This window comes from Rosa rugosa, chromosome 5 (genome assembly GCF_958449725.1).
Source record: "Rosa rugosa chromosome 5, drRosRugo1.1, whole genome shotgun sequence".
In the NCBI taxonomy this organism is placed as follows: Eukaryota; Viridiplantae; Streptophyta; class Magnoliopsida; order Rosales; family Rosaceae; genus Rosa; species Rosa rugosa.
Genome location: NC_084824.1, coordinates 48511734 through 48525699, shown reverse-complemented (window position 1 = coordinate 48525699; position 13966 = coordinate 48511734). Strand labels below are relative to the sequence as shown.

The following is a 13966-nucleotide window of genomic DNA, read 5'->3' as shown; positions in this document are numbered from 1 at the left end:
GTAGAAATCTCCTTCTTCAATTGAACTTCTTGATGCAGAACAATGCCAAGAGTTGGAGGTTGATGTAGGCCTGGGCACGGTCCTAGCCCGGTATGTAATTTGCAAGGCCCGGGACCGAGCCCGAATTGTTCGGATCGGGCTCAAATTTCATTTTCAAGTTTTATGGACCGGGAAAGCCAGGACCGAAAAAAAAGGGGTTGGTCCTCGGGTTTTTTCGGGCCCATCCATTTTTGGAATATTTTGACAGAACTGAATCTGCATTCTGCAAACTTGACTGTAGTCAATGAAGGAGAAGAAGAAGATAAGAATGAAACCCAGTAAGAAGATAAGAAATAAACCAAGCACGGGAGCTTAGCCACCTGAAAAAGTGAAAATCAATCCTTCATTCCAGACCCATCGCCCCAAAACATCAATCAAAGACCATCCTGTCCCAAAACACAAACAATTTTCATATCCAACCCAAAATCCTATCCTCCTTGACACCTCATTCCTCTGTAAATTGCACCATTGGTCCACTGCCCAAAATATCAAAAGCTAATTTCTTTTAGCTAATGACGAACAAGATGAGCTGTGTGAATTTGAGATCATGGAGCCAAACCAGCTAAACGTTGAACTGATCTCTCATCATCTCTCGACCTCTTCCACCCTCTCAAAGACCCAATCATTTTCCTTTGCATCCCCGAAACGACGCCGACCCAGTTCCTTCACGGCAATCCTCACCAAGCACGAGACTGTGAATGAGCAGAAAGAAGAAGAATCGGGGAAGCCCACTTTCAATTTCAATGGAATTTGAATTAGAATAATTGAATTGGTGATTTTAGGGTTTTGATGAAAATGGGAAATAGGAAGCCAAAGAGGATCAGAGGGAAGAGAAAGAGGAACTGAAAAAGAAGAAAGAGAAAAAAGAGTTATTCAGAAGAGAATAAGATAGACGAGCATGCCTAATAAAAAAATATTGAATTATTAAGTAAGAATTCGGGCCCACCGGGTTTTAAAATATCTCAAAATTAAGAACCGGGACTGAACCGGTTTTGAAGCGGTTGGGACCGAACCGGCAACTTTTGTCAAATTTTTTTTGAAAACCCGAACCGAACCGGGCGGTCCGGACCGGTCCAGTCCGGTTTTCCGGTTTTTCGGGTTTTTTTGCCCACCCCTAGGTTGATGGGGTTAGTAACTTACTTTTCATTTTCTTTGTTTATAATTGAGTTCATTTGGATCAGGTTTAGTGTTTTTAGTTTTCAAATATACCCTAAGATATGGCTGAGGGATGAAAGCTGAAACTGATCAGGTTTAGTGTTTATAGTTATTATTTTGTATGCCTCATTTTGCTTATATAAACCAGTGACAAGAATACTTTTTGGCTCTTCCTTCTCACTCTCGAGAGCTCGATGGAGAAAGAATATCTTGTTTAAAAACAAGTTTTGTTCCATCTGCTAGAGCTTGAAGAACTATGCTCATTTTACAATAATTGCAGGGAAAAAAAAAGTTCACTCCGATTTTTAGGTTTCATTAACAATGGTGATACATAGAACCCAAATGTGAAGGAATTGTTGTTGTGAAAACCATATAACTCTATTCAGTGACTTCTAAAGAGATTAAAACTTGTATATTCTTGTCCAATTTTCTTCAATTTTATCTCCAGCATTAACCAAATTTCTTTTTGTGGTTAGGTGATTGCATAAACAGTTGAAGCTATTTGATACATCAATCAAGAATAAGAGGTGCCTACGGGAGTATCTCAATTAGGAATTGCTTCAAGTTTCACATTAACTTACTTACTGTGTTTGGTGTGCTGTATTTACAGGAGCATCTACAATTTTATGTAAGTTCAACCAAAAAGATAAAAAACAATTATCTTGTATACCTCTTTTACTCGTTTTCTAAACTATAATTTGGAATTTCACTCTCCCGTTACCACTACAAAGTAATAGTGCTTTTTGGTATTTTGTAGATTGCAATCATGGGGTTGTTTAAATTACAATATAACCTGCTAAATATGTCTACAACACCTGCTAAATATGGTCTTTTTTATTAAATTTTGAAGCTATGTGACACACCAGCTGTAAGATAAATATGTGACACACCAGCTATGGTCTATATTTTCCTTATTTTGTTCATCACTTATTTGTTTGTGCAAGGGCATCTTTTGCTGCAATATCAGACTATTTTCTTGTTGTCTGCAGGAAAATCCACTACTTTCTGGCATTAACTTATTGGTATCTAATACTAGTGTATGAATCGTGTGCTTGACAGATTAAGACCTTATATGTGGGCAATTACTTCATTGGAGATGTTCCTTTAACAAAGAAAATTCTTGCTGCATTAACTACAGGTGAGCAGGCTAAGCATGGTTGTGGATGCTAATGGATTTACAGTTTATTTCTACTAGTTTTGGGAAAGAAGAAAGTTGTCCTGTGAACTATATTAGTGGTGGCTTATCATTGATTTGGCTGGAAGTTGTATTCTTGTATTGCATCTTTCAAGCTCATTCTTTTGTAAAAGATGCATAGGCATATGAACCAAACCACAGTCTTATTCCTAGTATTTAGAAACAGTTGTGTTTCTTGTAGTATTTAGAAAATTGGTTACTATAATGCTGCTGCAGATGCAAAGAAAGATAACCTGGAGGGATCCACTTTGAAGTACTAATTACCCTAAAAAGTCTGTGTTAATTTACTACTTTGCAATCATGATTTGTGTCGTTTGTTAAAATGGTGGAATAAGAATTTAAAATATTTAACAGAGTTTCTTATCAGTAGAGAATCTGAGCAAACTGGGGTATCGATCTACTAGCTTGCTACATACCATGACAGATAAGTTCAAAAAAAGAATTCACATACGCTAACTAAGTTGCATCTGATGACCATCCTTTTTATATATTTGTTCTTTCATTGATCTTTATTGGTCATGCTCAAATCCTACCTGTGCATATTCAGGTAAATCCACACACACATCAGCTGAAACTTTGTGATTTTTGGAGTGCAAAAGTCTTGAGTGAGCCAGACAGAATTGTTGGGGTGCTATTGCAGCCTGGGGGATATCTCAAATTGATTGAGTTGGGTCTTGAAGGTAAGCAATCACCTAATCTAGAATTGTGTGCATTTTGAAATTGTTTAATTTAACTTCATACTTCTACTGAAGTTGAATGATTATTACTAAACTAGTACCTAAATTTTGATGAACATTGAACAATATGTATTCCTGACCACAGATTGTGCAAATGAGTAGATTGATGCCCAGAAAGTGTTTGGTTATGCTCTTTACAAAGATGGGAAGGATACAACACTGTCTTATCCCTTGGAGGCTTGGAGGCATCTGCTCATATGGACCAGTTTCTCTTCTCTCTGGTCTTAACCCTCGTCCATTACACTTGTTTCTCCATTTCTTTGCAGCTGCCATCTATGGTGTTGGCCGCTTAATGCTTCCGTTCCCTTCACCTAAACGCATGTGGCTTGGGTTTCTATTGATCTTGGTATGTCAAAGAAATTATTTACACTTCTTTCTTGTGTTCACGTTTGTCAGTTATGTATAAATTTCCATGTAAACATAACTGGCTGCTTATAAATATCTCTCTGGTGTTCTATTTTCAGAGTGCATCACACATCATATTCAGTCTCTTAAGGTAAGTTCTAAGTTTGAATTGGTTAATGACTTAATGGGTAGTTGGGTACTGAATCTATTTCAATATTTTGCAATTGGATTGAACAATTGGAGTATTGGACAGTTTGAACTTTGAAGAGAAGAATTTGTTCTTCAGTGGTTCACTTCTTCGTATCTATTTGAATGAGTTTGCTGCTTCTAATTTTGGTACTTAGTCTTGATTTGGATGAGTTAGCTACTTCTAATTTTGCTTATTTACATGAGTTTTTCTATTTGGCTGAGATTGATTTTGTTTTGTGTTTTCCTTTTGTAGATCATAGTGATTTTCATTGCTGGTAGTCTGGTACATATGATATGCTGCTTTCCTTTTCGTATTGTATGATGACGAGTTAAGTACAAGGTTAGTACAGGTCCAAAATAGGAGTAATTGTGATGATGCTTATTATATATGAAGCTTGTCGCCTCCATTGCTTAATGTCTAAAATAAGAGATCCCAGGTCTGTTAGTGTTAGTTAATGCTCTGCTGGTTCATTTTTTATTTTTGTAAGTTGCCGTTTCAATTGGTTAATGCTCTATTGCTCTACTATTTCAAATTTTCAATTCTTTGATTTCTTTGATTTTTGATTTTTGATTCTTTAGTGCTTTGTGTGTTTTGTCTTCTTCGCTCTTGGTGTGTTTTGTCTTCGTCTTTTTTTTTTTTTTTCCCTTCTTGTTTTGGGTACACAAAGGAAGCCTAAGGCCAGGCTTGGGAAGGGAAGGGAAGGGGAGGGGCTAAGCTGGCCTTGGGTTTTGAGTAAATGTTCTAAATGGGGTGCTTTGGTCCCAAAGTGAGTCAGCAATTTACAGGAAACTAGGATCAGTAATAAAGTAGTGAGCTAGCAGCAATGTACTTTTCAGGACACCATGACATTATGATCTAACAGTCTCTACTTGTGTGTACTTTTCAGCAATCAAATGAAACACTATGTCATGCTAAATAAAGTTTAGGGTCAACCACTGATTTAATCATATGGTATATCACTCCTAGAGGTAACTAAAACGTAAGGAATAATTGAGCTTATGGTAACTGGATTGTTCATTGGAAGATACTGGACTGTTCATGCTAATGGTAACTGCAGCGCGTGCAATTATTTTGGTACATTCAGGATTAACAAGTGCCAATTTGGTTGTCTCCAACCGACTCAACAATGGTATGTATAAACTTGTTTACCACTGGATCAGAAAAAAGCATTAAGTACCTATTTACTAATTTCCTATATTCTATCTATGTTTCAGGTATCATGTTCCTCGGTTTTGGCTCAAGCCATCCCAAAATTTGTTGGTGGTATTTGAGGAGCTTGCTGGCGATGTTACAAAGATTGATCTTCTGAAAGTCACCCACGTGTTGAGAAATGGCAGACCAAGAACCGAGGCAAACTGAAGGAGCAAAAGAAGCCTAAACTTCGTCTAGAGTGTACAAATGAGCAATCCATTTCTACTATTAAATTTTCAAGCTTCGGTACTCCACCTAGAAGCTATGGGAACTGTAACCATGGTACCTGTCACGCTCGAAACTCTACCGATGTGCTGAATAAGGTACCCTCACAGTAGTGTCACGCTGATACTGCTTTGCTTTAGTTCAGGGTCAAAAGTTTTTCCATTTACCCAAGTTCAAGATCAATAAAACCTTGGACAAACTTGCAGTATTGCTAGCTATTTTGCTATGTTGTTTACTTGGTTGCCCGAATTGTGTAGTGCTTCTAGTTTATTACCTTGCAGTACTGCATGCATATATTTTGTTGGCTGCCTAGATTATTAGATATGGGCCATTTTGAACTAATGTTCATGATTAGGCTTGTGTACACGAGACGATGATGGATTATTTTTAGAATGATTTTGGATGTGGATTTTATGGTTTCAGGAATAGCCAATTTTAATTTCCAGAATGCATGCATACCAATTGTACAGGGGACTACTAAAATGTGTCATCACAAACTGCAAGCTACAACAAAAGCACACCAAAATGTGTGGTTGCAGCTGCACAGACACAACACAAAAACCAATAATAAGTCTATTGTCTGTTTGACAATGGGACAACAGAAAATTGTAGTCTGAAAGCCAAAACAACAACATAAGTTAGTTCAAAGTACTGGCTAAAGTGTATAACAACAACAAATAAGTGTGATTGGACGTGATTACAGATAATATAAAACACGTACTATTAGTGGTCCGTACTATTAGTGGTCCTTGTTATATTCAGACCACAAAAATTTGTCGTCTAAATAATCTCAAACGACAGTAAATTGTCGTCGTAATGAGATTGACATAACAGAAATCTATTGTCTAAATCATTTCCCAACATCACATATGTATAATTGCAAAATCTTTCACACAACACTTAAATGTCATACAAATCAACCATAGAACGACACTTAATTGTCCTCTGATATAATTTATGACCACATATAATTGTCGTGTAAAGTAAATTAGCACAACCTTTAAGTGTTGTTGTATGAGAGAAGACACTACATATGAGTCTTCATATTTCTTATTTAAGGGCATTCAGACCACACAAATAAGTCTTGCAATATGCTTCACAGAATAGTATTTCAAAAAATACTGTCATTGTTTTGTTTATCAGACAATACAAAACCGTTGTTTGAATGCTTTTAAAGATACAGATCACAATGTTCCCAAAATGCAAAACTCATCAGACGACACATGTTTTATGTCGTCTGAAAATTCAGACGACAGAACTCTTCTGTCGTTCGATACGCCCAAAAGACGACACCGTACTAGACGACACATTTTTGTTCGTTCAGAAGACAGAACAGTTCTGTCGTCTGAAGGCCTTTTTGACATAGTGAGTGAGGGAGAGAGATGACCTACTATGTCTCTGTTTTGTTTGATTGAGCTTCTTGTTTACTTGCTATTGTGTCTCTGGTTTGTTTGATTAAGCTTCTTGTTTGCTTGCTATTGTGTCTCTGTTTTGTTTGATTGAGCTTCTTGATTTTTTTGGTATTTGCTTGCTACTGTGTCTCTGTTTTCATTTATTTATGTATTTGTTGTGCATTTTGTTTATGAATGGAACTGGTGCATTTGCATTGCTATATTGTGAATTTTTGTCAGTAATGTTTCGAGTGGTTGTTACAATCAAAACTAGGCACTTTGATTGCTTGATGATTCAACATTTGAATCGATTATGATAGCTCGTCAATTATATGAAAATTGGCTGGATGTGCCTTGGATCAGTAATCATGGCATCCCCATTTACTTTGTGTGATAACTGTTCAAGAAAACCTATTGTTATTTTGTCATTGAATATAGTCCATATTTCAAAGGATTAGATGGTTTCTACCTATTGTTATTTTGTCATTGAATATAGTCCATATTTCAAAGGATTAGATGGTTTCTATTATTTTTTGTCCCTTAACAGTGAATAAATTAGAAAGTATTGTGTTTGAATGCTACTATATATGTTTATAGTTTATGTCAATGATATGTTTTCCAGCTGCTGGATCTGCTATTGTCAATGATATGATCTGCTACTGTTTAGATCGAATTGATCTGCTACTTTTTCGTTTATGGTTTATGTTAATGATATGATATTCATTGTTTATGGATCTACTACTGTCAAGCTTATATAGAGAGGTTGTGGGATGAAAAAGAAGAAGTGTCAAACAAATACAAAAAGTTGAAGACAAAGATGAAGAAGAAGGAAGAAGAGATTAGAAAATGGAGAAACAAATGCAGACAACTAATGATGATAGTGCCAAGGGTAGAAAAAGATGAAGAGATCGATGAAGATGCTGCTGCTGCTGTTCCTGCTCGTGCTATTGCTTCTACAAATGAACCGAGGACACGATCAACAATAAAGAGAATCAAAGAAAGAACCGATCGGAAAGAGAAGCAACTAGAAGGTTTTGAGGTGCAGAAACCATCGAAGAAACAGAGGAAGAAGAGCAATTAAAGGACTTCACAAACATATTAGTAGTCTGTTTTGGTGCACCAATCGTATGGGATTCGGTGTTAAGTTAGTCATCCAAATTAGTATATATTCTCATGTGCAGAAGATAGGGATATGTTTGTAGATTTGCTATTGCCTATTATTTTTTTTATCTTTCAACAAGCAGGATGGGAAGGGGATCAAAATCTTGAATTGCAAAGTTGCTTAAAAGGTTGAAATTGATTCAAGTTTTCTAAGCCAAACCAAAATTTGATGTTAAGTTGGTGTGATATTTTGTTGGGGAACCAAAATGTTGGAAGGCATTGGATTGTGGTTTTCGGGTTTGGTGTCCTTTACTCTCTGCTTCATTTGTGGTGACCAAGCATAAAATGAAAAAATTGAATATACACGAAGGCAGAACCCGAAACATAAAACAAGGCAGCGTGCCGCTGCACCGCCAACAGGCCCTGCTACTACAATAAAACATTTTGCTACTACACAAACTAAAAGAAGACAGAAGAGTGAACATAAACAAATCTGCTACTTCATTACTGGAAACCAAAAATATCAATCACTGAAATTAAACTTTTTCCTGTAAATTTTAAAAATCTTTAATTTGCAACAACGAAACAATGTCATCTGCTACTGTTGAATATGGTACTGCTTAAAAACGATCATCCATGACCATTTATCCCTACAATACTCAGTTCCTCATGACATAGAAACTTCTCAAGAGCTCAAAAAATTAATCTGACGCACTGCTACTATATAAAATTGCAGTGCGAACATATATGAATCAAAAAATTGCATGTGCTACTATTGAATCATGCCATCTGCTACTGTTGAATCAATCTGCTACTGCTGAATCATGCCATGTGCTACTGTTACCGTTGAATATGCTACTGCTACTGCTAAATATGCTACTGTCTCAGATAGCCACATTGCATGACCTGCGGTTGTGGTGGCCAAGTTGATCACACCGTGTGCATCTCACTGGTCTAGACTCTTCCCCAAACGACTTGATCCTCCTTGTCCGTGGTCTTCTGGGAGGTTTTCGAGTCTTGGGAGGCTGCAAAGCTGAATCACTAAAACTACTAGGATCGGGATTATCAAGATCCGGGACTGGAAAAATAGGAAGATCATGAGCACTTCTATAGAATGAGGTCTTCCAGTAATCTTCAATGTAACGGTAAGGGATACAGTTCGCCTTCTGCATTACTTGAATTGCGTGAGAACATGGGAAGCACCTAAACTGCCACCAAGCACAAGAACACTCCCTCTCAACCAAGTTCACCATGACGGTGCTATCCTCTGTACAAACTTCAAAAATATCATTAGTAGACTGGCGAACTCTCCAATTTCTCCCTGTTTCTATAATTTTCGACAACTTTTTCTCAAGCTTAGGACATAGCACACTCCTCCAAGTAGAAGATTGAACCTTCCTTTCACAAAACATCTCCATAACTCTCACACGAATGCCTTCAAGCAACTGAGGCAGCGGCATGCATCTCTCATCTTTGACCATGTTGTTGAAGCTCTCTGCCAAAGAATTACTCATTTCGCCATATCTTTTGGCAGGGAAGCAAGCAATAACATAGTTTTCGGGTGGCAAGTTAGCAAGAAAGGATTGACCCTGCCCACGACTTTGCTTCCTAAAACACATTTAGAAAACTATTATTAATGTATATACCGCTACTGTACAACCTAAAAGCAAAACAATTAAAACAGCTACTATGATAATATTAAAACTAAACATCACATCAAACTTTGCTACTGCTCTACAAGATATCAAACCTCACATACACAATAATCAACCACCTGCTACTGCTATTACACAAATTCAAACACCTGCTACTGCTCTACTACAATCATACCACAATTATAAACCATCAGACACTAAAATCACAATACTCCAATTATAAACCAACTCAGACCTCAAACTTCAGGATTGAATATATATTCTCGTACCAATTATGCAAAAACACAGAAGGTAAAAAATCAACACACAAATTCAAAATGTAAAGTAAAAAGAAAAAAGAAGAATCAAATTCAACCTAAAACGAGTTCAATAATTCAAAACAAAACAAATTAAACCAAAACTAGAAGAAATTCACATGAAATTGGATGAAACAGTAGATGATCAAAATCTTAGAAAGCATGAAATTGACACAAAAGCATGAAGACATGAAGAATCCTAAAACTAACCTGGAAATTCGACCGCTTTCAATAGGAGAAGAGAAATCAGAAAGCTTCCATGGACGGGTTCTCTCACTGCGTTCAAATTAAAGAAGAAGAAGAAGAACGGGTCGCCGACGAAAGAGACAGAGAGAGAGACGGTCTATCCTTGATGTAGCAGAAAGGGAATAAAGATACAAAAAAAATAAGTTAAGGGCAAATAAGTAATTTATCTTATAACACGTGGCAAGTGGAGAGCAGATTGTCCTTATCTGTAAGATTTTGTTCTTGGATGTTTAATTTCATCTTTAAAGGATGTATCTGTAAACAATTTTTTGTCAATAACTTATATGCAATTTGTTAAAAAAAAAATGCACGAAAGAGAACAAAGAAACATCCATGAGAAAGAAAATTAAGTTAATAACACATTCCCAACCAAAGAAGGGATTTCTCCACCACAGTACCTCTGGCAGAAGCTTTAGCGCTAAGGGATGGACTCCTACGCGCACGAGAGCAAGGCTACAGAACTGTTGAAGTTGAAGGAGACTCTGAACTGGTCATAGATACAGTAAATAAGCTTATTCAACCCCCTTGGAGACTGATAAAGATCATCCAAGACATCCAGGCCATTGCTACATACTTTACAACTATTAATTTCAAACACATATTCAGGGAAGTCAATTTTGTTGCGGATGCCATTGTCAATTTAGGACATAACTTTGTAATAGGCTCAATGTGGACCAATAGAGTTCCCAATAAGGTCTCAAGAGCCTTACTTTTCGACAATGTAAATTGTGGTTGCTGTAGAGGATTCCAACTTTAATTTAAAGTCTTTTTCGTATCAAAAGAAAGAATTTCCGCATGCAGCTGCTACTCCGTTGACCAAATGAAAGATAAAGATAACACATAATCTTGATTTGCAGCCAGGTAGGACCAGTGACCAACATATAGTGAAGACCGAAACGATAGAGTTTGTATTGGGTTTTACGCAGCAGATTGGTCAGCAAGATACAATATCGAGAATGCAAATAGTATAGGGAAAAAGACACTCAACAACACAAGATTTAATGTGGTTCCCTCATTTCTTGAGGTACGTCCACGGCACAATGGGACATGATCCAATATTTCTTTACTATTAATAATAATGAGCACAAAATACAAGCTGTATCACTCCAGTTTATATCCCTAACTCAAACCCTTGAACCCCTGTACACCCTTCTCAATCCTATAGTAAAGAAAAATCTTTGACAACACTGGATAGAGAATGAAATTCTCTATAAACAAGAGAAAGTCTCCCGGATGCTACACTACTCAATCACTGAAGTTTATATCCCTAACTCGAACCCTTAAACCCTTGTACACCCTTCTCAATACTAGTGAAGAAAAATCTCTGACAACACTGGAGTACACTATCTCCCGGATGCTACATTACTCAATGCCAAAGTCTAATGGCAATTTAGAGCCAACTCTTTCGCAACCAATATATAGAAAACATGCCAAGGAGAAAAGCAGAGTCTTGCTTTCACTTCTTACCCGTTCAGTATTTCTACACTATTCAATAGTATCAAATTACTATCAATTAATAGTTCTCAACTATTGATTTCTCTGCATACATGCTCCCTGCTCATTCTCTATGCACTCCAAGAACAACGGTGCATAATTGTAGTTTGTTGTCTTGAAACTAAGGATGGCTGCACCAACCTAGCTATTGCAATACCTAGTTCCATAATACAATAAATGAGTTATATCACATACATTTACTTTGTGTGTATTGCAGCCTATTTATTTTCATTTAAATAATATTGCACCTGCTAAAAACATAGCAGGAATTTGAGTCATACTTCAACTGTTTTTAATCATTGGAAAGTGATTGAATCATTGCTAGTCCTAAGTTTTAAGAGGCCCAGTGCAAAATTTTAAATGAGGCCTTGTTAATAATGATTTCCTTTGAAAGTATAGATCTATACAAAGAAAAAACATGAAAAACCCTACTCTCTCTCTAGTTGCACTAACCCTAGCGCTGCCGACTTGTGGCATCGACAAGTACTATAGTGGCGGCTCCGACCACTTTTTAATACTAGGACGTCTTCCTCCGATCTCTCTCTATGGTTGTTGTATGGTGGTCCACAACTCTAATGGCCTCGCACTCTAGTTACTGTCTTCTTGTGTGTAGGTGCATTGGAGTGGTGAGATGATTGGGGTGATCCTACTAGATCTCGACTCAGGCAACAGGCATGGGACGACCATGTGGGTTTTTTCTTGCTCACATCGAGAATCTTTTGTCTACCCTAATTGGGTTGAAGAGGAATATCATAGCAGAGTCTATATCAAATGGTGTTTGGAGAAGTCTTGCTACGGTGGCTGATTTGGGTGTTTCGAGTAGGAGTGGTGGCGAAGGCAATCCGAATTTCCTTGGATAGATCGAGTTGGATCTATTGTTGGAGCTAGTGGGGCAGTTGACATTATTGCGGATAACATTTGCGGCAGATGGGAGGGTTCTGGGGTGGCTACCCGCGGTGGATGGAAGACAATGTACTGTGGTGGCTTCTTGTAGTGGTCGTATCATTTCTACGAGTTCGATGATGGTGGTTTCGATCATGTCACTATTGATGCTAGGGCTTGTTAGGATTTGAGCTTCTATTTTGTATTTAAACAAAATATAATCAAAACCACAATTTTGGATGATTTGATTAATTTGCAGTAGTAAATGAAGCATGAACAGATCAACAAAACTCAACAAACTTTTGTACTACTTATTCACCCTTTTTACATCAACTATCTTATCCTTTATATATGTTACAAGATTAACCTACAAAATATCTAGAATGGAAACTGAATTAATTAGATTAAAAAGTACTTTAGATACAAAATATCTAGCTAATTTGAGTGGAGCAAATAGTAAAGCAAGTGGCTACAAAATATCAGAAGCAGTGAACTCTTTAGTAGCGAAGTCTTCCTAAGCTAACTCTTGCTCAACGAAATGATTCTTCAGCGAACTTACTTGAGCGAACTGACTTGAGCAAACTCTGCTTCTCAGTGAATTCACTTCAGCGAACTCTGCTGGAGTTTCCTAGCTAGAACAAGAAAGCATTAATTCTGACAGTGATACGTCCCATATTTGATTTACCCCTTTTACTATATATAAGTTAATGACCTTAAGTTTTACTTTTCTCGATTTTCGTTTTACCGATTAAGGGTCCTAAGAGTTGACTTTTTATGGGATAATAATTTGAGAAAATTTTCTTTATGAAAGTTGTAAAGGAAATTAAACCAAGTCCATGAAAACTTACTATTTTCGGAAACTACCATTTACCCTGTTCACTTTCTCTCTCCCCAAACTAAATTGACCCTGACCTCGTAGATTTTCTTCCGGCAATTTCTCCTCCGTCCGGCGACGGATTTAAGTGTCGTCGGTACCTTTGGAAAGCCTTTACCGTCCTCTTCAATTCTAGGGTGGTTTGGTGGCTTGATTTAAACCGTAGAAGGTGCAACAAGGAGAAGAAGAACTCAGCGTCGCCGTTTTTGGGTTTTGGTCGGAACTGGGGTTCCTGGCCACCTTCGGTGATAATACTTAGTGGGTCTTGGAGCTCTTAGAACACACATCAATCCCTTCAAGCCTTTTACCCCAATTTGAAGTGTGGAGGCCGAATCAAAGGATTGATGATCTAGGGTTTCAAATCTCTCGCTTTTACTTTTGAGGTAAATTCCAGTCTTTGTGCTTCAAATTGGACTTTGTGGTAGTTGTGAATGTTGTTTGGGAGGATGAAAGAAATAATTTGACATAGGTGTTGGCCGGCGGCACGTGGGGCCCACGCGCCTCCACTCTTTCTCTGGCCAATTCTCTGTTTTCCGGCCACCTCCGACTGCGCCATCGGTCAAATTTTGGAGCTGCCAACATCCTCTTCCTAGCCATACAAGTTTCTTAATTGCACCAATTCATAAGGTGGAGGAAGAATCGAAGATTGGGATTTCTAGGGTTTTTCTCCTGCTTTCGAGGTAATTTCCGGTAAATTCATTAGTTTCTGGACTTTGTTGTAGTTTTAGGAATGGAAAAGGTTGTTGAGAGGAAGATTTTAGCATAGGTTTTGTGACCCAATTCGGGGGTTGGCTAGGCGGCGAGTGGGGCCTACACGCAGCCACTTGTTGCGGCACGTGGGGGCGCGTCTAGCCTTTTCTGGTAGTCTGCCTTGGTATTCTTTTTTGTCCACTCACGCTAACGTTTTTACATGCTTTCCCCCTGGGCCCTTCGGTTTCAAATGCCAAGTC

At 37.7% G+C, this 13966-nt stretch overlaps 1 protein-coding gene and 1 long non-coding RNA gene across 2 annotated transcripts; one reads left to right on the top strand and one right to left on the bottom strand.

The window, feature by feature from the left end:
* The first annotated feature begins 2935 nt into the window (after positions 1 to 2935).
* Positions 2936 to 5159, top strand: LOC133708142 (uncharacterized). The gene is made up of 5 exons (XR_009845598.1): positions 2936 to 3069; positions 3229 to 3472; positions 3591 to 3622; positions 4548 to 4790; positions 4876 to 5159. It is a non-coding gene; the product is annotated as an uncharacterized LOC133708142 (long non-coding RNA).
* Positions 5160 to 8453: 3294 nt separating this feature from the next.
* LOC133711797 (uncharacterized) lies at positions 8454 to 9083 on the bottom strand. The gene has a single exon (XM_062137891.1). It carries the CDS (start codon positions 9081 to 9083, stop codon positions 8454 to 8456), a length of 630 nt encoding a protein of 209 aa, XP_061993875.1.
* Positions 9084 to 13966: the final 4883 nt, after the last annotated feature.

Excerpts from the sequence above, each read along its gene's own strand:
- LOC133711797 (XM_062137891.1), bottom strand. The coding sequence starts at position 9,083 with ATGAGTAATTCTTTGGCAGAGAGCTTCAACAACATGGTCAAAGATGAG.